Source organism: Arachis ipaensis, chromosome B2 (assembly GCF_059453495.1).
Source record: "Arachis ipaensis isolate K30076 ecotype BB chromosome B2, ASM5945349v1, whole genome shotgun sequence".
NCBI classification, from domain to species: Eukaryota; Viridiplantae; Streptophyta; class Magnoliopsida; order Fabales; family Fabaceae; genus Arachis; species Arachis ipaensis.
In genome coordinates this window covers 7,984,551-8,012,422 of record NC_142437.1, presented here as the reverse complement: position 1 = coordinate 8,012,422, position 27,872 = coordinate 7,984,551, and the positions used below count along the sequence as shown (strand labels likewise).

General features: G+C 35.9%; 4 protein-coding genes across 7 annotated transcripts; 2 read left to right on the top strand and 2 right to left on the bottom strand.

Moving 5' to 3' along the window:
• Positions 1-4,414: 4,414 nt before the first annotated feature.
• Positions 4,415-7,312, bottom strand: LOC107624753 (transcription factor bHLH30). Of its 4 annotated transcripts, none has more exons than XM_088506323.1 (4): positions 6,847-7,312; positions 6,458-6,702; positions 5,067-5,564; positions 4,415-4,764 (listed from the first exon to the last, which is right to left on the bottom strand). In XM_088506323.1, exons 1-3 carry the CDS (start codon positions 6,944-6,946, stop codon positions 5,091-5,093), a joined length of 819 nt encoding a protein of 272 aa, XP_088362449.1. In that variant the 5' UTR covers positions 6,947-7,312; the 3' UTR covers positions 4,415-4,764; positions 5,067-5,090. The 4 variants fall into 4 exon arrangements, with proteins under 4 accessions (XP_088362449.1, XP_088362448.1, XP_016182686.1 ...); XM_088506322.1 differs by having other exon boundaries at positions 4,415-4,759; XM_016327200.3 differs by lacking the exon at positions 4,415-4,764 and having other exon boundaries at positions 4,823-5,564; positions 6,847-7,311.
• Positions 7,313-16,216: 8,904 nt separating this feature from the next.
• Positions 16,217-17,116, top strand: LOC148572949 (uncharacterized). The gene has a single exon (XM_088504457.1). It carries the CDS (start codon positions 16,217-16,219, stop codon positions 17,114-17,116), a length of 900 nt encoding a protein of 299 aa, XP_088360583.1.
• A 4,843-nt stretch (positions 17,117-21,959) lies between these two features.
• Positions 21,960-23,014, top strand: LOC107626727 (uncharacterized). Its single transcript, XM_088505587.1, has 2 exons — positions 21,960-22,774; positions 22,994-23,014. Exons 1-2 carry the CDS (start codon positions 22,394-22,396, stop codon positions 23,012-23,014), a joined length of 402 nt encoding a protein of 133 aa, XP_088361713.1. The 5' UTR covers positions 21,960-22,393.
• Positions 23,015-23,040: 26 nt separating this feature from the next.
• LOC107626726 (uncharacterized) lies at positions 23,041-23,582 on the bottom strand. Its single transcript, XM_088505586.1, has 2 exons — positions 23,101-23,582; positions 23,041-23,047 (listed from the first exon to the last, which is right to left on the bottom strand). Exons 1-2 carry the CDS (start codon positions 23,580-23,582, stop codon positions 23,041-23,043), a joined length of 489 nt encoding a protein of 162 aa, XP_088361712.1.
• Positions 23,583-27,872: the final 4,290 nt, after the last annotated feature.

Here is a 27,872-nt window from a genome sequence, read left to right as displayed (position 1 = left end):
TTGTTTAGGATACCTTTCTGGACAAAGACTTAATCATTTACATAAACAATTTCCTTTTATCTATATGCATCATGACGAGGCTTGTGACATTTGTCATCTTTCTAAGCAAAAGAAACTTCCATTTTCTCAAGGTTTTAACAAAGCCAATGCAAGTTTTGATTTATTACATTTTGATATTTGGGGTCCATTTTGACAAAATTCTATTCATAATCATAAATATTTTTTTACTATTGTTGATGATTTTAGCCGCTTTACATGGGTTATTTTATTAAAATCAAAAAGAGAAGTTAAAAATCATATAAAAATTTTTATTACTTTAGTTGAAACACAATTCAACTCCAAAGTCAAAACTATTCGTTCCGATATAGACCAGAATTTATTTTACATTATTTTTATGCTTCAAAGGGCATTATTCATCAACGTAGTTGTGTTGAAATTCCTCAACAAAATGAAAGGGTAGAACGCAGGCATCAACATATTTTGAATATAGCTCGTGCTCTTATGTTTCAATCTAATTTACCATCATCTTTTTGGTCTTATGCTGTTAGACATGCTGTTTATTTACTTAACAGAATTCTATCATCCGCAATTAATTTTAAAACACCATTTGAGATTTTATTCAATCATCCACCAAATTATCATGACCTTAAAGTTTTTGGATGCTTATGTTTTGTTTCTACACTAATGGCAAACAGATCAAAATTTGATCCAAGAGCCAAAAATGCTGTATTTATTGGCTTTCAACATGGTTTTAAAGGATATATTGTTTATGTTTTAGAAGATAAAAGAATTGAGATTTCTAGAAACATGATTTTTTATGAAATGATCTTGCCCTTAGTCACCAAAAATGTCCAATTTCATACACTCAGCCCAACATTGCGAAACACACCTTCTCAAAAATAAGATTCAGTTAGTCTTCCAGTTGAACCCTCACCTATACCCATTGACCCAACTCCATCTAATTCTTTATTTTCTCCAACAACCTCTCTTTCTTCCTCACTATCGTTTCCTAACCAAGTTGAACCCATGACCACCGAATCACTTTCAACACACACACCCATCTCTCCTTCCGCACTAGACACCAGTCCACCATCACCTTCTCATCCCCCGTCACCTTTTTCACCACCTGAGCAACTCCATTCTCGTTATTCCGACCAGCCTCACCGACCTCCAGCATATCTCTCTGATTACTTGTGTAATTCCTCTCTCATCTCTACAAATCAATCTCCCTCAAAGTGCAAGTATCTTTTATTTTCAGTCATGTCTTTTTCTTCTCTTTCATCTTCACATAAAAAGTTTCTTTTATCTCTATATTCTGACATTGAGCCAAAGTCTTTTAAGGACGCCAATCAACACTCTAATTGGCGTAGTGCTATGAAAGATGAGTTGGATGCTCTTGAGCTGAACAAAACTTGGCGTCTTATTGATTGCCCTGCAGGGGTTAAGCCAGTTGGCTGTAAATGGGTTTATCACATCAAACGTAAGCTTGATGGTTCAGTTGATCGATATAAAGCACGCCTTATGGCTAAAGAGTTCACTCAAACTGAAGGTGTTGATTTCTTGAAAACTTTCTCCCCTGTTGTCAAGTCCGCCACCATCAGATTAGTTTTGCCATTGGCCTCTATGAAACATTGGCCCATACATCAGTTGGATGTCAATAATGCTTTCTTACATGGGATCTTTCTGAGGACGTTTATATGACTCTGCCACCCGAATTTAAATCTCCTCAATCGAATCAATGCTGTAAGCTACTAAAGTCACTGTATGGTTTACGACAATCTGGTCGTATGTAGTATGACAACCTTTCTCATCTTTTGCTATCTCATGGATATCAGCAAACCTCATCTGATTATAGTCTATTTGTTAAATTCATTGGTGATCAAATTTCTATCCTTTTAGTCTATGTTAACGACATTGTTCTCACTAGTAATTCCATTTATGAACTTGCCGCCATTAAGTCTATTTTGCACCAATACTTCCAAATTAAAGACTTGGGCCCATTAAAATATTTTTTGGGTCTTGAGGTTGCTTAATCAATAAAGGAAATTTGTTTATCTCAGAGAAAATATTGTCTTGATCTTTTGGAGGATTCTGGTTTATTAGGTGCTAAACCTGCCTCTGTTTCAATGGATAGTACCACAAGACTATATCAAGACAAAAGTCCCCTACTATCTGGCCCTTTTGTATATCGCTGTTTGGTTGGCCGTCTTATCTATCTCACTACTACTCGACCGGACATCATGTATACCACTCAACAATTAAGTCAATTCATGGCATCTCCTACCGAATCTCATCTTCAAGCTGCCAAGCATGTGTTATGATATCTGAAAACTAGTCCTGGCAAAGGACTTTTCTTTCCAAGGGAATCAGAAATTCAACTTCTCGGCTTCAGTGACTCTGATTGGGCCGGATGTCCTGACACTCGGCGATCTTTAACAGGTTATTGTTTCTTCTTAGGCAGTTTTTTAGTCTCTTGGAAGACCAAGAAACAAACCACTGTTACCCGCTCATCCACGGAAGCAGAATATCGTGCACTTATCAATACAACTTGTGAACTTCAATGGATATTAAATGTGTTACAATTTTTACGCATCTCTCCTATCCGCCCACCAGTTTTATATTGTGATAATCAGAGCGTTCTTCATATTGCTGCTAACCCGGTTTTTCATGAACGGACCAAATATTTAGAGGTTGATTATCACTTGGTTCGACAAAAAGCTCAAGTTGGAGTGATGAAACTTCTCCCAATTCCCTCTTCTGGGCAACTAGCTGACATCTTCACCAAGCCTTTGTCTTCTCAACCCTTCCATCTTAATCTTAATAAGTTTAGTGTTCTTGACATCTTTCATCCTCCAACTTGCGCGGGCGTATTAAACCACTCTTCCACCTTAGCCCATGACAACAATAAAGACGTCTCACGGCCCACAAATTCAGCCCAACAGAATACACAAATTCAATTATAATTTTAGTTTGAGTAAAGTATCGTTTTTGTCCCCAACGTTTGGGGTAAGTCCCAAAGTTGTCCCTAACGTTTCAATCGTCCTATTTAAGTCCCTAACGTTTTAAAATTGATTCAATGTTGTCCTGCCGTTAGGGATCTGTTAACAGAATTGACGGCAGGACAAAATTGAGACGATTTTAAAACGTTAGGGACTTAAATAGGACGAAAACGTTGGGGACAAAAACGATACATAGAAATAAATTTTAATTTTATCCTTCAATAATATCAATTTTTTACTATACACAGTATTCAATTATTTTTTAATCACATCTAAGTAAATTACACTTAATTATATTACTTTCATTCTAAATAATTTTTTTTTAATTTTACTCTTAAAGATTTTTAGTTATCATAAAATATTTGTAGAATGATTAGTATATAAACTTGTAGAAAAGAAAAAATAATATATATATAATAAAATATAAATTATATCTTTTATCTCTAATGTATCAAAATTATTTAAAATTATAAAAAAAGAATTTTATTTAAAATAAAAATAATGTGATTAAGTGTAATTTACTTAAATGTAATTAAAAAATAATTGAATACTATGTACAATAAAAAATTGATATTATTGAAAGACAAAATTGAATTAAAAATTATTTTTATGTATCATTTTTGTCCCCAACGTTTTCGTCCTATTTAAGTCCCTAACGTTTCAAAATTGTTTCAATTTTGTCCCGCCGTCAATTCTGTTAACGGATCTCTAACGGTAGGACAACATTGAGTCAATTTTGAAACGTTAGGGACTTAAATAGGACGATTGAAACGTTAGGGACAACTTTGAGACTTACCCCAAACGTTGGGGACAAAAATAATACTTTACTCTTTTAGTTTTTATCTTATCTTATCTTATCTTTATCTTTATCTTATCTTTATTTGCTTTTATCTTTCATAGGCCAATGCTCTATATATACTTAGTTTTACCTTCATAGTTTATAATTTTTCAATCAATCAACAATCAATAAAATTTCTTCATCTTTTCTTTTCTTTCATTATTCTTTCACAATTTTATTATCTTTGCGTATTCTTTGTGAATATAATAATGAGGGAGAATTTTTTGGGATTTGATTCACATTAAATTTAAAATTAACTTAGTGTAATTAAATGAGAAAATATAATTATAGAAAAAATTAATTGTGTCAATTAAGTTAAGAGAATAATTCACACTCTCTTATAAGTTATAAGCGAGAGTATTATTAATCATATACTTTTGTTTATTATTTATAATGTTTTGGCACCGTAGGATCGCTATATAGCATTATTTTAAAAAAAAACAATTTGAATATAAAATTGCACGCTTTACTTATTCCATTAATTTCTATAATTTCACCAAATTTATAATTAAGATTTTATATATTTTTTTCAATTAAATTTTTATATTACTTTTAATTTTGTAATTAAATCATTTCATTTTCATGTCAAAAACATTAAAATTAACATTTTCGATACAATCACAAATTCACAATCATCCATTCAATTCTATATCTTCCTCCATAATTCTTACTTCTTCTAATTCTAGTGCTAACAGATATCTTATACATAAAGATAGTAATAATGACTCATGTATCATTCTCTATTAAATACATGATGGATAATATGTGAGACATCAGCACAATGTTTCACACATTATGTAAGATATTCATTCCATATACTAGTACTACACTGTCAAGAGATTTTAATGTGAAAATTGAAGGAACTAGCACTACAGCAGAATCATTGCTTGATTAAGACCATTATTCTTCTTTCTCCATCAGCCTACCCTATCAAACAATTAGTTCCAATACGCCTTTAATATATAGTATAAGAAAATTACAGGAGTTTAAGTAGAAAGCATATTATAATTAACAGGTAAACTTATTAACACTTTTCCAAACAAGTCCCAAACAAGATTCAACAATATCATACAAAACATCATATTCTCTAATTGGTTAAAACATCAAATGCTGTGATCACTGATCAGCTACCAACCTAGCTAGCTCAATCTGAAACATGAAACATTGCTATTTCCTCATCATAACCAGATATATAATATAAGCTATGCATATTGGGGACTTAAAATTACCTTAACCAAATAAAAACAAGGTTCTTACAAAAAATCTTCCAAGGATGATGAACTGAATATAGAAATTCTCCTCCTCTTTCTAGACTCTAAGATGTCCTGTGAAACAGAAAATCTATCAAGAACAGACCTAAGAGCTTGGTGAACCGATCCGGCCAGGAACTGCCTATACTCAGCATCTTCAAAGCTCTGTTCTTCACAGCTGATTATCACAAATACATTCTTCATCCTGCCTCCTAACGTCGCGATCTCTGCGCTTATTATCATAAGATGAAGTGCATCAAGTGCTTGTCTTATATCAGATAACAAGCCGGGTTTGTATTCGCAGCATAGAGATGCTCTTATTGAATAAGGGAAGCCATTCAATCCACCTTCTTGTTCTTCAACTCTTAATTCATCATTGTCCTTTGGTATCATTAGGCCTTGACATGCTTGTGCTGCTTTCGTTTTCAGCTCCTTCAGATGTCTAATAACCTCAGCCAGTAATGATGCTTTGTCCATCTGAGTTTCAAAAGAAATTTTCAGATTTTTCATGCTAAGAAAATTGGATCATAGTACTTGGTATGACCAAGTAAGTTTTAAGCAATAAAAGTTGTATGCTAAGTTACAGCTATAACTTTTGCTTGATTAGACATGAAAATAAGATTGATAATCAAAGTATATGAACAACTTGAATGCACTAAAAATGAACATCAAGATTAATCTTCAAGATTAGTGTTCCATTGTTTAAAATGAACATCAATTAAGCCCTTCAATATATATATATATATATATATTGGCATCGATTTGATTCTTAATTGATGGATATTTCATACTATGAAGGATCAAATTATTGTTAAAAATACCTTGAAAGGACTACTAATTTCATATTCTGGATATCTTTGAAAACTTTACTCATTTATCCACCAAATACAAATTGAGATATTGAAAATGAAAATAAGAATACAAATTTAATGCAGAACCTACCCTTTTTTTTAATGCAGTGACTGCCAAATTGCAAATGAATGAACAGTGATCATAGCTATGCTCTCATTAAAAAAGGGGAAAATATTAAACAGTAAATCATTCAGAACTTCAGCAGCCTTTAAGCTATTATTGTGCTTTCAACAAAATGATTTGATGAAAGTCAACAATCACAGCTCACAACTAAACCATTTGGAGACAATAAAAATCATCTCATCAATGCTTTTTTTAGTGTCCAACAATAATTGAACACAAACCAGAACCAATGATAAAACTGTGTATATAACAACCAAAGATAAAACAAAATAAACTGATTAGCTGAACTAGCATTGACTATTTGCAATTAACCATTAAAAAGCAATCATCATCATCATCATCAAAATGATGATATTATTGTAAAAATAAAGGGATTACATTGAAGAAACAGAAACCTTGTTAGCAGCAGGGATGACAGTTCTGAGTGTATCAAGGTGAGCATTGATTCTAGCTCTTCTCCTCCTCTCAGCTTCACTGTGGTTCTTCAAAGCTTCAATGGTTCTCTCAGGGAACACACCCTTGCGCTCTAATTTCACAGGTGCCTCAACCAACTCACCCTTCACCCTATCCAAAACCAGTGAAGAAGATGAAGCATACCCACCTCCAACACCACTACTCCTCTCTGATGAAGCAGCAAAACCTTCCATTTCCATATCCCAAAACCAAACCAAACAAAAGGGTATCTCAAACTCAAAAGTCAGAAGGAAACAAACAAAGAAAAACACAATTAATGTCTATGTATATGAGGTTTTTGGTGAGTTAAACAGCACACAAAAGACAATACCAATCTTGGAATAATAATAAGGTGAAGTTGTTGAAGAAGAAGAAGCAGCAGCAGCAGCTTTATGTTTGGTAGTGGTGTTGTGTTGTTGTGTAATTTCCATAAGGACAAAGAAAAACAAGAAGAAAGAAGAAAACAAAGAGGGAAAGAGCAGTGTTTGTGTTTAGAGACAAAAGTAAAAAGGCTTATGTTTTGTCATGTATGTATGTATGTATGTTGATTGTTGAAGTGTGAAGTGAGTGAGTGAGTGAGTGTGTCAGATTATTCAGATGTATGATTGTGGTGATGATGGATTGAATGATGGATCTGCTGCTATGCTGAGACTAAGAGATCTTCAGAGAGAAAGAGAGAAAAGAGAAAGAGAAAGCAGTGTTAGTGTGTGATTTGTGAAGTACTATTTATGGATTTGCCACATTTGCTGCTGTGGGACTACTCCTACTCTCACTTTTAAAGCACCAAATTCTTGCCTTTTTTTTGTATGTTGATGCTCAAATTGGTATTTAAAAGATTACACATGATTTAATTTAGTTTTTGAAAATTTTAATTTTCTATTTAATCACAAAAGGTGGACTCATATGACTCGCATTAATAATCAAAGAGATTTTTAAAGAAGTCCTAAAGGTAGCGTTTGTTTTGAGGTATTGAGATAGAGATTGGGAGACTGAGATTCGGTATCATGTTTGTTGGTTCAGAGATTGATACTAAAATTTTTGTTTCTGTTATCAAAATTTCAGTATTTCAGTACCTCTAAAAAGTGGGAATACAGAGGACTAAAATTTTTAGAGATAGAGATTGAAACTTTAATAACATTTTATACCTAAAATACTTTCATTTCAATTAATTGATTCCAATTTTACTCTTTATACAAATTAAATTAGAATTTTATTCTTGTTTCAATTTCTATCTCTATCTCTCACTTTGCACCAAACAAAATATTGAGATTTATTTCAATCTCAGTCTCTTAGTCTCAGTCTCTCAGTCTCAATCTTTTCGTCTCTATCTCTCCACCAAACGCTACCTAAAAGAACAGAAAATATTAGGTATATATAATTAAAAGGCTGATTAACACCTTGTCTTATTCTCTTTGAGATTTCTTCCTACAAATTCACATATAAATAATATTCTATGTATTTAAATTCATTTCTTCAAAAATGCTAAATAATATCCTATCATCGTGCATTATCTCAAAAGCCAAAAAGATAGAGTAAAAAACAAATGGGAAAAAAGGCTCAAAATATTCACAAAATTTGGTGGTATGTCCAACAATTGCATAGTAATGTCCAACTTAGTGGTCCATCCATGTATGTTGATATTTAATTTTAATTTTATGTTTCAAAAACTTTACCCTCCATATTTGTAAATTAGCCACATGGTCAATGTATGCGACAGAAACTCAAATCTAGTTTCACATTCATCCAACATCTAAGCCAAAGAAACTTAAGAAAAGTGCCAAAAGTCTTCAAATTTAAACCTCTTGAGTTCTGAGTGCTTAAGATTCACAGTTGGATAATTTTGTCTGAATTAATATACACCCAAATTAACCTTTTTGAAACTGAACAATATTTGTCCACACACACACATTTATAGTGGCACATAACAAAAAATACCCTCAAGAGTGGTAAGATTCATAAAAATACATATTATGAATGAAGACAAATCCTTAATTTAGCACATTTTGAAGGGAATCCTAAGCATGATTGAGCCATTAGCTTTCAATTGCTCAAAGTCTTTAATTAATGCATATAATAAGGGGGTGTTGATTTATTCAATTAAATTATGAAAAAAGTTTAATAAAAAAATATATACTAATCAGATAAAAACATTTAAAATATAAATAATTGAATAAAATAATTATATTGATATAACAAGACCAAATTAGATGTTTGTATAGTATTTTTTATTTCAAAAAAAAATAAAATTAAATCCAAATAAAGATGGTGATTGGGACATTCCAATATAGAAAGTGGATTAGCAGTAATTGGGATTACTTGTAATCTCAAAATTGGTTAAATTAATTACCGCAAATTGCGTTTTGTGGCTCTTCCAAATCTGCAAACGCACACTAGTCTTGAATTTTCTTTTGGAATCATGCACAGTGATTCGTGGGGGAATGTGTTGTGGTCATTTAAATAATTAATTAATTAATTAATTGAGTAATAGAAAGCTTTAAGTCAGGCAAAGCCAATTTTAGATGGGTACCCCTTTAGGCTTAAGAGCCAGCTAATCACTTTTTTATTAAAAGAAATTAAACTAATTAATGCCCTTAGGCCTTAACCAAATCACTTTCATTTGACAATTAGAATTGTGATCCGTTTCCACGTCATTGATGCTGACACAAAAATTAAACACATAGCTTTATTTGAACAAAGCCACTTAGATTCACACAACTTTTTTTTTTTTTTTTAATTAAATGACCATGAAGGTTCCTATGTGACTCATACTATTTTATAATCCTATTTATGGTGGTCCTCAACTTTCCACTAGGGCAAAACCATGAACTTAATGTTATTTGGTATCGATATACAAATTCTGTTATTAAGAATTTGATTAGTCTAGCTCAATTCAAAAATTATAATTTCATTTGTTAATATGATTTTTTTTTCTGCTCACTTTCGAATCTTTGGTCCCAGATTCTTAACTTGAAATCACTAATGTTACGTTCTTCAGGGTTTGTTATCTGTGCAAATTAATACTTGCTTAATTTGTTTGAATCACATCATGGTTAATGACATGTCATAAACGAAATTATGATCTTGAAAGATGTTTAATTAACTCAACTAATTCAGTATATACTAAGCAATCACTATCACCAATTCAATTAACTAAAACTTTGTAAGTAAAAATAATAACGGTTTTGAATAATGATTTCAATTCTATTAGGTAACTAACAGAGATTTAACTAACAATGAATTAATAAATATTTTTAAATTATATTTTATACTAATTAATTATTATTAATTAGTAATTATTTCAATCTTATTTTTTTAAAAATATAAAATTAATAATTATTAATTATAATTATTTAAAATTAATTTGTTAGGAGTTGTTTACCTATAATTTTTTTTAATAATTTTACTTGTGGATAATTGTATAGGTTATTGGCTTATTGGGACATGGAATAATTGTATTGGTTATTGGCTTAATCCTACCCAAAACAGACATTATCATAAGTTAAGCTACCAATCATTAGAAGGAAGGTATTTCACGTTTTTGAACGTAGTTGGATAACTAAAATAAAAAATATTAAAAAACACAGTGTTCATCATTTTTTTCTATTTTATTTATGTGAAGTTGATCATCATCTTCATACACGCCACTTTTGTACATCGATCGTCTTACGGAATCACCGTAATATTTGATTTATAGTCTACTAAATTATTAATGGGTACAAATATTAATTCACGGTTTCGTTTATTAAACATATAAAATTATAATATAATTAGTTAATAAAATAATAAGTAGTTTACGATTTAATCAAAAGATTATATTCAAATTCTATAAATAATAAAGAATATTTTTATTGATATACATGATAAAAGATATTTAACCAAAAAAATTATATAATAAATCCTTCCCTATAATTTCCATTATAAAATAGATAGATATATGGTAAACCAATTCAAACCTTACGTGTACGTCAGGTTTCTACGTAGAAATTGATCGGCAAAAGAAAGGTTATGTTAGAAAAGTATTGTTATCGGCTCTAAAATATAAGTTTGTGGTGCTAATCACCCCTCTAATCAACGTCTCCTATACGTAATATAATAATTAAGTACATCCCAACTCCAACTTATTTATTTACTAAAAAATGGATGGGCAAAAATTTTATCATCAAGCAAACTCAGAAATTCAAAAATGTTCCATTTTTTTTTTTGGATACCTTAGAGATTTCAAACTTTGAGAAATTCTTTTAGACGGTAGTGATATTGTCTAATGTCTACTCCGAAAAGGGAAAAGTCACACCATTTTTTCCCCTTAAAAATGGAACTAATTATTTTTTTGACCTAAGAAGTATTGGGAAATTTTGGTAAGTCACATTTTATAATGATTTGTCCGTTTGGTCAATATATTTTTGCATGCATAAAGCGAAACTATTCGACTAATCCAATTGAATAAGAAAAAAGTTAGTTAAAAGATTTAAAATTTAAAAACATTTATCATTTTTTTTCTAGTTTTTGACAGTATTTTCTAGTCTAACCGATTAAGGATTAATCCGTCATGGATCTGAATTCTATTTAAGAGTTTATCGCGTAGGTCAAATGGTCTGCTGCATGCACAAGATAAGATTCGAACCCTTAACACTTGTTTAAGCATTTCATTTGACCAACTTAGGATTTGTTTGGGTGAGTTTTTAAGAAAATATCTTTTTCCGAGTTATCTTTTTTTAAAAGATCTTATAAAAGAAGTAAAAGTAATTTTATGTTTGGGTATCTCATGCAAAAAGATCTTTTTATTTATCAATTATGTTATAAAAGTAATTTTTTGTTTATTTATTATATGAAAAACATCTTTTTTTAAGAAAAAAGATCTTTTAAAAAAATATAAATTACAGCTTCTCAAAAACGATGTTTATTTTTTATTTTTTTAGTACTTTTACTTTTATAATTTTCGTAATTCTGCTGTTGCTGTGATGTTAGTTTTGTTCATATGTTGTTCGTACTGTTCATGCTGCTATTATGAATGTTATTTCTTGTTCATATCCAATTGCAGTTTGTTTTAATTCATATGAACTGTCCTGCTTACTGTTTATTTTTTTTTTTTTTTTTAAAAGATCTTATAAAAGAAGTAAAAGTAATTTTATGTTTGGGTATCTCATGCAAAAAGATCTTTTTATCTATCAATTATGTTTGGATATAACAATATAAAAGTACTTTTTTGTTTATTTATTATATGAAAAATATCTTTTTTTAAGAAAAAAGATCTTTTAAAAAAAATGTAAATTACAGCTTCTCAAAAAATGATGTTTATTTTTTATTTTTTTAGTACTTTTACTTTTACTATTAGATATTTTCTAAACATGCTAACAAATAAACCAAACAAACACTTTTTAACATCTATCATTTTTAACAGACCTGTGTGACAGAAGCAAAGCCCGTTGATCCAAATACTTTATATGAGGCCCAACATATTTCCTCATTTTTGGCATTCGGCCCAATAGAGGTAGCCATTTATGTGTGTTTTCAACATTGCACAGCCAGTTTCTTATCAATTCTTACCTTGCCCACGAGCTTCACTGTATAGGCCCAAGCAATGTAGCATTGGATGTGGAGAGAGACAGAGAGATATTCATTTCCCAGACCCATAAAAGGGAGGCATTTGATACGCATAACTTGGGTTGGTCGAGTGGTTAGCTCACTCGTCCGCTTAAGCAAGTGTCGGGGGTTCGAATCCCGTCTTATACATGCAGCAACTCATTGGCCAGCGGCAGACCCTTAAATGGAGCTTAGATCCGCGACGGATTAGTCCTTGACCTGTCGGGTTGGGGGATATCATGGGAAACCAAAAAAAAAAAATGTCCCCAAAAAATTATTAAAAAAATAAAAGGCGAAGAAAAATAAGACTTTACCTCTCATTATAGATTAGGTGAATTGGGGTGCACCTCTGAGAACAAAAGAAAGATTACACTTTTTTATTCATGACACTTTCGGCTTTGCCTATTATTTCAGATTGTGTAATCTTGTGAGTACAAAACATGGCACAATTTTATTCACAACTGAGTCTACTTTTTTTATTTTTTAGTTTTTTACTAAATTGATAACATAGAATAATAGAATACATCAGGTACAAAAAGTCCTGAATAAAAACAAAAGAGACAGCAGAATTTTTAGCCAACTTGTAACATTATTTCGGGGCAGAATATTTTATTTGATAACTGCTGAGTGAGTGAATTATTTAATAATCCATAATCAAATTTTTTATGAATAATTAATAATTAATAATCATAACAATAATGCAGATACTAAAAATTACAATAAGTTGTATTATATACTAGTATATGTATCTCTGCAATGAACGGAAATATTGATTTTTTTATTTATATCTAAGATTTATTTAATAAAAAATATTATTCGATATATTTAAGTTTATATTTTTCTTTATTTATGCAAATACTAAATAAAAGTATAAAATAAAAATTTTCACAAAATAATTAGTTTAATTAAAGAAAAAAAAAACATGCAATAAACTAATGTCTTAAGTTTTATGAAAAAAAGTAGATACATGTTTTTTTTCGTAAATATCAAAAGCTTTGGTTTATATCTATAACATTAATTATTGTATATTTATAGACTATATATTTAATCTTGTATCAAATAAAATTTAAATATTATTTATATTAAATTTTTTATCCAACTACAACAAAAAAAATACAATTAACAATAAAGAGATATCAATTAATTAAACACAATATATATATATATATATATATATATATATATATATATATATATATATATATATATATATATATATTGTATTATTATACATTCTTCTTCATTAATATTAAAAAAATCTTTCACTTTGTACAAAAAGTTATGATTAAATTACGGTAATCTTCATAAATCATTATTAAACGTATAAACTTGTATGCTAATTAATTGTGTCTAATAAAAAATTAGACTAATTAATTGTCATTTTAAAAATGTATAATAAAATAAATAATTTTAATTATGTATGATTTGTGAAAACTTTAATTAATATATGTTATTTTTTAAATAATAAAGCATACAAGCAAATAATAATATAATAATAATAATAATTATTATGGAGAACATCATGATTACGTAAAGTATTATCAATTATAATTATGAATTTATTTAGGGTAAAAAACTCAAATGAGCCAAGGGGAGCTCATTTTTATCCAAATCTGCCAAATCAAATTTTGATACATCAATCCACCAGAACACATTTTTATATAATTCGAATCAAAACTCAAAAGGATTCGAATTAAGTTTGCACATAATTCGAATTGATTCAATTCGAATTACTCCCAAGGACTCTTCCCACGTAGTTCGAATCAATTAGATTCGAATTAGGCATGCAAGGTTCGAATTATATCAATTCGAATTACATAGACCACGTGGCTTAGGGCAGTTCGAATCGAGTTGATTCGAATTACACTCATCTTGCAACTCAAAGTAATTCGAAATGTATCAATTCGAATTACACACATTTCGTCCCAATAGGTAATTCGAACCTTATTGATTCGAATTACAAGTGAATTCCCTATAAAAGGAGTTCGAACCTAGTTCATTCGAATCAGTTTTCCAAACTGAGACCCCACAAAATTTCAGAGAAAGCGACCCAAAACCTGCTCGAGAAAGTCTGCAGCGGCATACTTAGGCGATGGGGGATGATCCGGGAAGGTTGTAACGACTGGATGGAGTCGCTCATATAGTCGGGATGATCAACAACGAGGTTAGCGGTTTACTATGGTGGTTTATTATATTTGTATATGTTAGTGGTATTGTAAATCGGTATTTAAAGTGGTTTATGATAGTGGTTTTAAAGGCGGTTTTATTTGTGGTTTATGTCAGTGGTTTTGGTTTGTTGTTGTCCATGCGGTTTATGTAAGTGGATTTGGCCGTGGTTTTTGTAAGTGGATTTGGCCGTGGTTTTCGTAAGTGGATTTGCCCGTGGTTTAATGAGTGGTTTAATGAGTGGTTTTGCCCGTAATTTTATTAAGTGGATTTGCATGTGGTTCTTTTTCTAATATTGTGGATCCGGTTTGAGTGTGCGGTTTTGATTGCGGTTTTGCTAGCGGTTCAGTAGAATTTACATCATCCTGTTGAATTTAGATGCGGTCTATGTTAGCAAGTTTTATTTGCAATACTCGTTGTGGACTGAATTATCTCCCGTTGCATTTATTTTGGTTACTTGGTTACGTCGTGAATTTTATCAGTTAGTGGTATTGTCAGTCGTTCTAATTATGCGGTTCATTTAATGTGCAGCCCCGGCGTTGCATATCGAGCATGCGGCGGCAGCAGGGTATGCGACTTGATGAGAGGTACGTTCCGTACTTGCAGATGGCCGGACTATACCATCTTGCGAGACTGAACGACAGATGGTTTAGACTAGACGAGTCCCTTGTGAGTGCCTTCGTGGAGCGGTGGCATCCGGAGACGCACACGTTCTACATGCCGTTCGGAGAGTGCACCATCACACTTCAGGACGTCGCGTATCAGTTGGGCTTGCCGGTAGATGGACGTTACGTCAGTGGTTGCCTGACAGACTTCCACGTATACATAGAGGGTGGCAGGCCAGCTTGGCAGTGGTTCCATGAGTTGCTCGGTGTGTTACCTCCCGCGAACCAGATACAGAAGTTTGCAGTGAACTGCACCTGGTTCCAGAAGACCTTTGAAGAGTGCCCCGAGGGGGCAGATGAGAAGACGGTCAGGCGCTTTGCCCGTGTGTACATCATGATGCTGTTGGGCACCCAGCTGTTTGCCGACAAGTCCGGCAATCGTATTCACATCAGGTGGTTACCGTTTGTGGCTTGGCTAGAGAAGATGGGTGGCTATAGCTGGGGTCGGCGGCACTAGCATGGTTGTATCGGTGCATGTGCCGAGTGGCCAACAGACATGTCGTGAAGTTAGCTGGTCCGTTACAGTTACTTCAGTCTTGGATCTTCTGGCGGTTTCCTGGTTTTAGGTCTGCTGGCTATGATGCGTTTAGCTGGCCCCTTGCCTCTAGGTACCACTATCTTATTGTACTAGTTATCCTTATTATATGTTTTTTCAATTTCGCATGCAAATTTATACCTCTTAGAATCATTCATGAATGCAATACTATGTTTAATTTCCCATTCAGGTGGTCAGGATACAATCCTGGGATTAGCGAGAAGGGACCTCGGGTGCAGATGGCTCGGCTGAGGATCGACTTGTTACAGGCTCGGGATGTAAGTAAGCTAAGCTCATATGTGTAGTTTCCGCTTCTTTCAATTTATATGGTTTAACGAATTTGTCAAATGGATTTGAATTCCTTTTTTCAGTTCATATGGATGCCCTACAGCACACCCGACGTCCTCCAGGTTGTCCACCCGGAGGTCTTGGAGCCTCGGCATACGATGTTATGGCGGTGTGTGACGTCCCTGATATATTTTGCGGTGGTTGAGTGGCATCAGGTTGTTAGAGTGTTACCGCAGTTCGGCGGCGTACAGCCACCCCCACATCCCGCCCTGAACATCGACTTCTTGATGTCGAAGGACGGGAGAGGTGGTGACCGTTGATTCCCGTCCCATTTACAGCATTGGCATCTTCACTGGGAGACACGTGCAGATCACGTGTTACGGTTCGATGTTGTCGATGACCCGGGACCCTCACATGAGTTCTTGGCCTGGTGGCATCAGCATGGAAAGAGGTTCTTGTCACCTGATATGTACTTGGGGGATCCGAGAGGTATTCCTATTCCGGTTGAGGCGACGCAGAGGGGTGCCGGCCGAGTTCCAGATATGGACCGAGTTGACGACATTCCTGACAGGCGCCGGGTTGAGAGGAGAGCTCGAGTCGGGACACGTCGTAGCCAGCGTGAGTGGAGATGGCTGGACCAGGCTATGGAGGAGGGCGATGAGGCCGGTAGGGGCGGTGGTCGACGACGAGGGCGAGGAGGCAGGAGGAGGGGGGCTGCTCCTAGGCAGGATCGCCCTGATCGTGGTGATCATGCAGCTGGAGGAGGAGCTCCAGTGGGACGGGATGTTAGGCCCGCTCATGGCGGACATGGTGGAGAGTGGTATGGATCCGATATGGGAGATCCATCGACCCATGCTAACACTGGGCTTGGAGAGGGGATGCTCGGAGATTACTTCATTGGTGTTCCCACTGACGACCAGACACCTCAGGAGCATACGCCATGGGTGATTCCGGGATCGACGTTTTCAGAGTTTCTTGCCGGTGATGGGATTGACGCGGATTTTGGTGGATCACATTTCCTGGATGAGATCACCACCATGTTGCAGGAGGATGAGGCAGCATGTCGACGGGTGCAGACGACGGGGACACAAGGAGCGCTAGATGTCGATCTCAATGAGCCTCCCTCGGTGGGCCCTTTTCAGCCTTTCGCCTTGGGTGGGACCCCAGTATCAGCACGTATTGCTCCGTCACATTCAGTCGCCGGAGCATCCTCCTCCCGACCCCTACATGTCCAGTCTAGGGTGCCTGCACAGCCACCCCCGGAGGACGAGGAGGACGAGATCGAGGATGAGGAGCCCCTTATCCGGAGAGGTCATAGGACACGGGTCCCACCTCGTTGTGGGACGGGGTCGCACCTATTTAGATGATTTGTGATATGTGTTATGTGGTATATCGTGATCCTTTTTGTACGTTATATATTTCCGTCATCCAAGATGTATTTCATGTTGTTATCTATATTGGACGTTATATATATCCGCCATCAATGTTGTATTTTATTTTGTTATCTTTCTTGTATGTTATATATTTTTATTCTCAGTGTACTATTTTATTTCGGTAGTTGTTTGGAGCATGCGGCAGTGACTTTGATTTTGCGTTATTGTCTTTCAGTGATGGTGATAAATAGTGCATTCTCCTTATGTAAATTATTTCTATTATTAGTAACACATCTGCCATACATATCTTATATGAGACGGATTTTTCAGCATTGAAAACCGACTACTTAGCAAACCTAGTACATTGTTTTCCAGAAAAAAAAAAGGTACAGAACATCAAACTAATAATGCAGCAGAACATAAAACTGGACATATAGATTTATTTCACCCTGCATGGCCGGGTCCTCTGGCCTGTGGACAACTCCGACGAGTGTGTCCGGGTTGCCTACAGAGGCCACATCTCTTGGGCCGGTTCGGATCTGCCTCATCCATATTGGTCCGTATTCGAGTGGACCGCGGACGACCCTCCCTCGCACGCCTCATACTCGGGTCCAGTATAACGGTCGGTTCGTCATAAGGTGGCCAGAATCCCTGGAATGGGAGGAGTGAATCCCATCTGATATACACTGAAAACAGAACTAAGTCGATACACCGGGTGGACGTATGGCTGCCAAGTCACACGTGAGTAGGCACAGCATGCCAATGCGTGTGGACATGGGAAATGAGAACCCAGTGAGACTCTGTAGCTTCCCAGTGAGAAGGAACCAGTCGGAGTCGTCTCTGCCACAGTGTACTCCGAGTTATCTCTGTTGTATACAGTCACCGTGAAGCACCTAGCCGTTTTTAGATTTGCCTCGATACACTTTACCAGGTATTGACTGAATTGTTGTCCGGTACCCAGCTGGGCCTGTGCCTCCCTCCCCTTGCGGACGAATAGTTCAGCCAACCTGCCGTATGTGGCCTTCACCAGCGAGCACACAGGGAGGTTCCTGACACCCTTCAGGATTGAATTCACACACTCAGAGATATTGGTCTTCATGTGCCCGAATCTGTGCCCCTCGTCACAATACTGTGTCCACAACGAATACTCAATCCTGTTCGCCCACTCACACATCGCCGGGTTCTCAGAGCGCAGAATGTCAAACCAGTAATCGAACTCCACTTCGGTCTTGGCATATGCGACGTTCACAAGAAGCCTACGAGCATCTTTGCCCTTGAATGTGAGGGCGAAATTAGCTGCTATGTGTCGAATGCAGAATGCACGGTATGCAGCCGGAGGTAGCCATCCCCCATCAGGAGACTCAAGGGCGGCCTTGATGCCGTTATGCCTATCCGAGATAACTAGCAGACCTGGCTGCGGTGTCACGTGCTGACGGAGGTGAGAGAGAAAGAAGGACCACGACTCAGCATTCTCACCCTCGACAAGTGCAAATGCCACGGGCAGTATGTTGGAGTTCCCGTCCTGTGCAATTGCGACAAGCAACGTTCCCCCATACTTGCCATATAAATGGGTGCCGTCAATACTTACCAACGGCTTACAATGACGGAATGCCTCAATACAAGGTGGGAACGTCCAAAACAGCCTGTGAAAATAAGCTTGAGACTCGCCGAGCTGCCCCCAACTCGACAGGGCATGTCCGAATGACTGCAACTGAACCAGGCATGGTCAACTGGACTCCTAACACCCACCTAGGAAGCTCGTTGTACGACTCATTCCAATCACCATAGATCACGGCAACAACCTTTTGCTTCGCCATCCATACCCTCCTGTAGGTCGGCCTGAATCCAAAGTGGGCGGTCGTGGCATTTTGGAGCACCTTGATGTTGACGGATGCATCAGCCCTCACCATTGGCATAATGAATATCGATATGACATGATAATCCAAACTCGTATGGTCGCTGGAGATAGAGGTGGCGAGACACGTATGCGGTCCGTTGTACCGTTTCACTTCCCAGATGCCCTTGCGCTGCCGGAGACTCAACCGAATCAACCATGTGCACCCATTCCCAAACTCAGAACACTTTCCCACATACCGGCGATATTCAGACTCAATTACCTTGTACTGTACCCCTCGGCGGATGCTGTAAGTCTTCACTCTTAACAGGGCCTCATCTTTATCCTGGAACTGCTGACCAACCTGGAACTCTGTCATACCAGCAGACCCGTCTGCATCTCTAGCGCCAAATCCAGCGCCTTGCCCAGGAAGCCCATCCTGCCTCATGGCATCCAGGTCCAATGAAGAAAAATGGGGTGGGTACTGCTGTGTGCCAGAACTAGATCCACCTGCGGCCCCTCTCGGGTCAGTCGCTCTGAGGTTGTCACCACTGTCATCGGCAATCAGATCTGGCTCAACATCATCGTCATCTGGATCATCAAGAAATCCGTCTCCAACACCAGCCGGTGTAGCACAATGTAATGAGGTCGGAAGATGTTCCCCTGTACCAACCTCGTCGCCGACATTGCCCCTAAGGTCAGCAGCGAACGAAGGGGAGGCCACAGGCTGGGTCGGTGGCTCGTACGCAGGGACAGACAAAGAAGCAATGGCCGGTCTCAAACTAGAACCGGCCACCGTGGCTAAAGTGTGAGTATTCCGGTTCGAACCCCCCGAGCTGGATACCACATCAACCAACTTTGCCAACAGCTCCGGTGTCCTGACCTCGGGAAACTGCCGGCGACAATGATACATGACCTGCAAGTCCTCATCACTCCCGATCGTGAAACAATCATACTTCACGGTATCTTGGAGCACTGTCGTTGGAATGCGATCGAAAAACTTCTTAACCCTTTTCAGACCATCCAGACCAAGCTTTAGCAGTACAGAGCTAACAAGGTCATCATAGCTCGTGGTAGGCCTCACAATAATACAGAGAGGATCCTTATCGGTGAACTTCACACCAGATCGAGTTTTTCTCTTAATCGATCCTCTGTGGTGAACCAACACTAGAAAACTATCCTCACTAGCCATGTGATCCCTCTATTGAGAGCAACTCACGTACATATCATATATATAGACATCTCCTTCATAGTAATTCGAATCAACTTCTTTCGCACCATATATATATAATTTGAATCATATCAATTCGAATTACACATAGTTAGCAACCCATACTAATTCGAATCAAGAAGATTCGAACTACCTCTCTACGCTGGTGATACTAGTAATTCGAATTGATTAAATTCGAACTATGCTTCATTAAAATGATGCAAGTTCATTCGAATTATGAAGGCACATTATTTGGCCATAATTCGAATTAACTCAATTCGAACTACGTTGAAATTGAGTTCGAATCGTATCGATTCGAATTATATATAATTGGTCTTTGGTGGATTGATGTATCAAAATTTGATTTGGCGGATTTGGGTAAAAATGAGCTCCCCTTGGCTCATTTGGGTTTTTTACCCATTTATTTAATAGTTATAATGATATGTTTGATTTGCTTTAAAATAAAAAATAATAAATTTTTAATTAATACTAAATTAACAATTAAAATAATTGATAACTAATATAATTATATATTTATTATAGTCATTAATTATAGCTATAAGCTTAATATATTTTATAGCTATGATTAGTTTTTATATATATAAACTAGTGTATGATCCCGCACGAAAAAATTTATAAAAGTAAAAAAAAAAAAATTATATGCTTCGATATTTAAAATAAAAGTACAAAATAAGGGTTAATTATTCTGCAGGTCCCTATAGTTTCACCGAATTTTCAATTAGGTCCCTATATTTTTTTCTTTTCAATTGGGTCCCTATACGTTATTTTTTTTTTAATTTAGTCCCTACCGTCACAAATCTGTTTAAAATAACAGAATATTCTGTTAAAAATCGAATATTCTTATAATTAAATTAAAATAATTAATTAAGATCTCTTTTATTTTTTTAAAATACCAATAGTACCCTTTGCATTTTGTGCCCAAATTAAAAAACCCTAACCAGCCCCTAAGTTAGTTTCCTAAGATCCAAATTGAGTTTCTCCTCCGTCGCACTCTGCTGCCGTCTTCCGTGGCGTCGTTCTTGTCCGTCGTTGGGTGGTCATCGTCCGTCTGCATCGTCCACGGGTCCACGGTCCACGGGTGCTCTGCTCCGCTTGTCTGTCTTGCCCATTGCATCGCCTCGTCTCGCCTTGTCTCACCGTGCCTCGCCTCGAATCGCCGATGTTCAACTCCGTCTTGCTTCCTGGATTGGCTCTGCAACAACGTGTGGCTGCTAAAAAATTATGGTAGCGATTAAAATGGTAGCGATTAAAATGGGGATTAAAATGGGGATGAAGCAGCAGGAAGAGTATGATGGCGATAGTGTTGCTGCTGTTTATTCCACACAGAAAATGGTGTTTGCTTACTATGTCACTGGTCATGAATTTGGCCACGCAACTCGTGTTGCGGAGGTAACCTCTCATTTCTCATCCTCATTCTCATTGTCATTGTCGTCCATGATTCATTATTTGGATATTGCATTGCACTTAAGTTTGAATTGCAATTTCAATTTCAATTGCATGTATATATATGTAGGTGGTGAGGCATCTAATCCTTGCTGGTCATGATGTTCATGTGGTCACTGCTGCTCCTGAATTTGTTTTCACCAACGAAGTGCATTCTCCTTGCTTATTCTTTCGCAAGGTGAGTTTAATTCATTTTAGCTTGATTCAGGCTTAGTTTGATAATTTCTAAATTTCCAATTTCAGATTGTGTTGCTGAAGAAGAAAGAGAAGGCTTTACTCTCTGCGAATTTCTCACTCTCTCTCTTCAGGTACTTGCAGTGTCGATTAGGGTTTAGAATCTGAAAAACCTAAGCCAGGTTTTGTCGTAGCTATTTATTAGAATTCAAATTTTGTACTAATTGATGATTATGTTTGCTCTGAATCCAAATGCTGTACCTAGAATTCTTGTTACTGTGAGTCTGTGATTTTGTGATGCGCTCTTCGTTGCACTCCTAGATTTTAGGAATTCTATTTAATTCAGCTCCAAGCCTTTGTAGAATGCGATGAATTATCTCTTTTTGTTTGTATGCTTGTATATATAATTTAGGGAAACTATGTTTGCATTTAGAGCAACACTGCATAGTGAGAACAACAATGAATTTCTTTAGTTTTGTCCTTCCATTTCTAACCTGCTAGTTAACTTTTTCTGTAGGATTATTACCGCGTTACTATTTGCTTGTTTGATTCATTAAGCCTTTGAAGGTGAAGGCTTGCTTATTCAACTATGGGAGATAGTGAAACAGTAGTTGCCGAAGCACCTGCAGCTGAGACACATGCTGCTACTAGGTTTGGTGACTCTGCCTCAAACCCTACTCAGGAAGCAGCTTCTACTGTTGCTGAGCCTGCTGCAGAGGCTGCTACTCAAGCCAATTCAGCTTATGCCTTAGGTTATTCGAATACTGGCGACGGGAATGCTTATGCTGAGGATCCTAATGCTATGCAACCAGAAGCCCAAACCAATTCAATGGAGGATTCCAAGCAAGGTACTGAAGCTCCAAGTGGGCTTGGAAGTGCAGCTACAGGCTCAAGTCAAGTAAATGGTGGTCCAGTGGGTGCAATAGCAAATGCAACAGGACTTGAGAATGGGAATGCATTAGGGAACACTGTCAAAACAGGACTTGATAATTATTATTTTAAAAAATTTATAAAATTATTCTCAAAATCAAAGTTTAACTTAAAAAGTGAGTAATAATTATTTTATATTTTTTAAAGTAAAATAATTATACACTGATATAGAATTTAAAATAAAATTAAAATATTTACATTAGAATCCTATTTTTTTCAAAGACTTCTCTATAAACAACATTGATGGTTGAATTTGCAGACATTCCTACGTGATTCATAAGTAAAACTTTTAAACCTCTCTTACTCTTAACTCCTGAAAGTGCCACATATAGTTGGCCATGTGTAAAAACTGGTTTGGGCAAGTACAATCTAACATGAGATAAAGTTTGTCCCTGAGACTTATTAATTGTCATGGCAAATGATACTATTATGGGAAACTGTCTTCGTTGGAATCTAACTGGGACGGTTTCATTTGTTGGTACCATATTCATTCTTGGAATCAAAGCAATATGACCAATATTGTTACCCGTTAAGACTTCACATTCTATGACATGATTTCCAAACTTCCTAACTTGTAGCCTTGTACCATTACAAAGACCACTGAATTGGTCAATATTCCTCAGTAACATCACCGGAACACCAACCTTGAGTATTAATTTATGTGGAGGAAAACCAGAGTAATTTATGCTATTCAGTAATTCAGGACTATAGAGATCTAGTTGACTCTCCATATTCCCTTCATCCATACAAATGGAATCCGAACTAAGATATAATTTTTTTCCTCGAGGAATGATAGCCATCAGATGGTTGTTGACCTCTTCAACGATGTCTAGTGTGGGAGCCAGCATAGTTCTTGCTTTGAAAAAATCCTTTTGAGGACATGTTTTTCAAAATATTTGGATAAGAAAAATGAACCAACTCATCAAATGCTTGGTCCGAAGAAGGAATAACAATATCTCCTGGAAGACATATCTCAGATTCACCATCCATATTGTCACATATTAGACCATCACCAACTTTCAATAACCACTCACCAAATTGCTCTGTCTCATCTTAATCTGAAGCAGTCGTCCCTACAGAGAGTCTCATGTTTTTTGTTAGTTTGAGCACCTGACAAAACTTCCAAAGGCAAGACGAATTTATGGCTGAATGAACGATATCTTGTCTCGATCCTTGTAAAATGATAGGAAGAATTTGTCTAAAGTCTCCACCTAGTACAACTACTTTTCCTCCAAAGGGCAAATCTTTGCTATATGTTGGAGAACACCTCATGATATCACCCAAGCATTTATCAAGTGCTTCATAGTAGTACCTACTAACACATTGGAGCCTCATCCCAAATTATAAGTTTGGCTTTCAACAGCAACATTGCTTGAGGAGAATCAGGTTTGATGTTACATACAGAATCCTTAGTTATATTCAGCGATATTTTGAACCTTGAGTGTGTCGTTCTTCCATTGGGAAGAAGTAAAGATGCAATACTACTCGAAGCAACGTTTAACACTATATCACCCTTTGAGCAAATCTTAGCAGACATAAAGTTCTAGAGAAATGTTTTTCTAGTACCCCATGACCATACACAAAGAAAAAAACCCCTTCATCACAATAGATAGCTGTAACAATTTTATCGAATGCATATCTCTAGTCAGGTATTGCGATGGCTAACATGTCTGAGGTATTTTTCTTTAAATCATCCCTGTTAAAGTTTAGCTCTTCCCTAATAACCCTTTCGGTTAACAAAGAACTATCAACGTCAGTTGCTAAAGGCATAGGAGGATAGTCTTTCAAGGTTTTACCATAGGAATGTAAGATCTTGTCTATATCCATTAAGCACAACTGCTTAATCTCATCATTTGACATTGTTAACTCTGCATATTATATGATACTGTAAAAATTCAATCAAACTAAAAATGATCAATAAAGAAGAACTTTTATCATTGTAATTAATAAAAACTCACCGCTCATGTTCATTACGGCTCTCTGTCGATACAAAATATCATTTGAGAGTTCATGCCAACATCTATCCCAGACATGTTCTGGTCTTGAGATATTGTTGGATGTTAATAGAATGACAAATAACCTCCTAACATATGATCCTGAGGCCCATGAGCTTGCTTCCTTAATTGCATCAATGAATTCTTTGTCATCTTGCAAGAGTCCAAGGGCGAAGCATGCATCTCTATACATAGCATAAATTGTTCTTCCTACTGTTCTTATATCTCGAAAACTCATACATCCTCTTTGAGTATTCAAGAGAAGTCGTTGGTAATATTCTTCAGTATTTGCTGCAAAAAACTTGGTTAAAATCCCACTTTTAAGTTGTTAAATGGATTAAGCTACGCTATTTTAATTATTATGTAGCTACACATCCGCATAAGAATAATTTTTCTAAAAAATATAGAAAAATAAAAAATTGTATAATCTACAAATTATAAATGTTGAAAATTATTTGAACATTTATTTTCTAGTGTAGATAAATTGAATAAAATGGACGTGCGGCACAGGCTGTTAAGATTTTAAATTTAAATCATTAAATAAGTAAGATCAAAATTGAATATAAACTCGTCATTACCTGTAGGTACATGAGTCAACCTTCCAATTGCGAAGCCTTTCTTTCGAGGAAACCACTTTGAAGAATCGTCCTGCCAAACAAACTTGGTTGGAAACTCAGCATAAGTCAGACTTTGAGCATAGGGATATGACATGTTTGCCGCCATCCATCCCAAAAACATGGACTTATGAAATATTGCTCTTTCGATGATATCATTCACATTAGAAGTTTCACCATAAACCACGGGTTGCTCATCCTCCAAATGGAATGGAAGTCTAATCACAAATGGTTCTTTCTCTTGGATTTCGTATCCAAATAGACATCAAACTGCCTCACATGCCGAAATGTACCTACAATCGTAGTAATTCCTAATTTCGTCAATAACTTGTGTGGCTTCTGACGGATCACCAGCATTGTATAGAGTACCTGTTACACGGTCATTACCCTTGTGTACATAGTTAAACAGATACTTAATAGAACTTGTTTGGCATGTGTATTCCACATTTATGTGGCACCCGAACTTGAGCAACAATTCTAGATTATACGAAACAATGAACTTATTGTCTAGTACACATTCCTTTTTCTTCACTGTTCGACCGTTATCAGTACGCCTATATTTGGAAAATCCGGCCTCATCAATGAGTGTTCGCTATCTAAACTCTTTAGGATAGAACTTTGAACAAGACCCATTCTTCATGCAAGGTGAATTCTTGTTGTACGGACCACATGGACCATGTACCATGTAATTTTGAACTGCTCTATGTAGATTTGGCCTTTCATTTTTATCAGGAATCTCAGCTGTTATATGTTTGTTTATGTCATCTGGTGTTTGTGGCTTGAACTCGTTACTCATGAATAAAAGGATATGTGCATGCGGAAGCCCTCTCTTTTGAAACTCTACAGTGCAAACGTCTGAAAATTGAAAAACACAAATGAGCAAAGAATTACAACATAAGATTTTTATAAAGCATTACATAAACACAGACTTACATCCCAAAATTTTGTCAAAGATTTTTTCCTCTTTTAGGTCATCAAGCAAACCATCAAGCTTAATATTGAAAACTCGACACAATATATCAGGACGGTCTTCTGCCTTCAATCCAATGGAAGTCACTTCTCTTTTTATCTCATCCCATTCAGGGTTACAGGTCATGGTTATAAAATAGCTAGGATATCCTGCATATCTGCAAATTGCAAATACATCTTTACAATTATTCATCATCCTAGGTCCACCAGTAAAAGTACTGGAAAGAATGATTCTTTTGCCAAGCCTTGCAGCATCTACATCCCCGTTTATAAGACTTTCATGCAGACATTTGTATTTATCAACCCTCAACTGTGATTGTTTACACCTAAAGAATTTTAACCTCTTTGATTCCACCATTGTGTAGGCATATACCAGAAACCTATTGGAATAATCTCTTTGATCTCAGAATTAACGGAGATTCACCCGTCCTTTTCTGTAGTCAAAAAGCAAAGAATTGTCATAAAGTGATTGTTTTGTTTTTCTTTGTAGGCCTAGCGGAGATAGAATCTGATGTTGCAATACCCAAACGAAATTCATCCTCCCCATACGAAAACAACAATGGATATTGCAAGGCTAAATAAGATGGATGAAAAATATCAATCCGCTGGAACTTTCTAGATTGACTCTCTATAATAATATCTCTATCTTTGCTAAGTTGTTCGACATCGCCAACAATCAATGCAGCCACTTCAGATGCAGATGGCAAGTTGTATGTCCTGCCATCTGTAGTCCTTTTACTAATAAACTTAAACTTTATGTTTGTGCAATTTTTCTGTTGGTACCTATCTCTTGCATAGCGAAAACTCTTTGCCAAACTATTATATTTGTCTAGAATGTTTCTTAATATTGCCACAATTTTCCTATCTCGCTCATTTATAGCTTCATTGGAGTTACAAAAAAAAATTTATATTATTTTCTCTCACAGATAAGAAATAACTAAAAAATTTGACTGGTTGCATGAAAATTACCGAAGTGTGCCTATTCGATTATCAATCTCATTTTCTGTGTCATAGATATATTAGCTGGGCAAATGTTAGTCGCAAACTATCAGGAGGAAGTAAGCTACCAATGCTATGGTAGTTTTGACCCCAAAGCTTAAAAATTGGAGGAGTAGACCCATTGTTCACCCCACGGTCAATTTTTTTGGTCATTGATGTAAAACAAAACATTGAATTAAATGTCCTTATATTTTTTAAGAAATGAATACTTCTTTGATCTCCTCTTGTATGAAGCTAAATGAGCTCATCAGGAGGCACAGAAAGTAGAGGAAGCTCGATCTTTTCTTCCATACAACATAATGAAAACTTTAGTTGGGGCGACTGTTTGGATTTAGCAAGCCTTTCTCCAGACCACATCCATACTTTACAGTGTTGACATTGATAAATAGGATTTTTTATATCCCAAATATCTGCCGAATGAACTCTCTTTAGATACTCAGTTGTCATATCGATGCAATTTAGTCCATGATGTACACAAAGATGCAAATAAACATACAGATAAAATTTTTACATACTGTCTAAGATTTCTGAGGATGGTATAAAATTATCTTCCATATCCACA

Coding starts and splice junctions, on each gene's coding strand:
- LOC107624753 (XM_088506323.1), bottom strand. CDS start 6,946: ATGGAAATTACACAACAACACAACACCACTACCAAACATAAAGCTGCT. Junction 6,703..6,846: donor TTATTATTATTCCAAGATTG/GTATTGTCTTTT, acceptor TGGAAATGGAAG/GTTTTGCTGCTTCATCAGAG. Junction 5,565..6,457: donor TCATCCCTGCTGCTAACAAG/GTTTCTGTTTCT, acceptor TTTGAAACTCAG/ATGGACAAAGCATCATTACT.
- LOC148572949 (XM_088504457.1), top strand. CDS start 16,217: ATGTACTTGGGGGATCCGAGAGGTATTCCTATTCCGGTTGAGGCGACG.
- LOC107626727 (XM_088505587.1), top strand. CDS start 22,394: ATGGGAGATAGTGAAACAGTAGTTGCCGAAGCACCTGCAGCTGAGACA. Junction 22,775..22,993: donor GGAATGCATTAGGGAACACT/GTCAAAACAGGA, acceptor TTGAATTTGCAG/ACATTCCTACGTGATTCATA.
- LOC107626726 (XM_088505586.1), bottom strand. CDS start 23,582: ATGCTGGCTCCCACACTAGACATCGTTGAAGAGGTCAACAACCATCTG.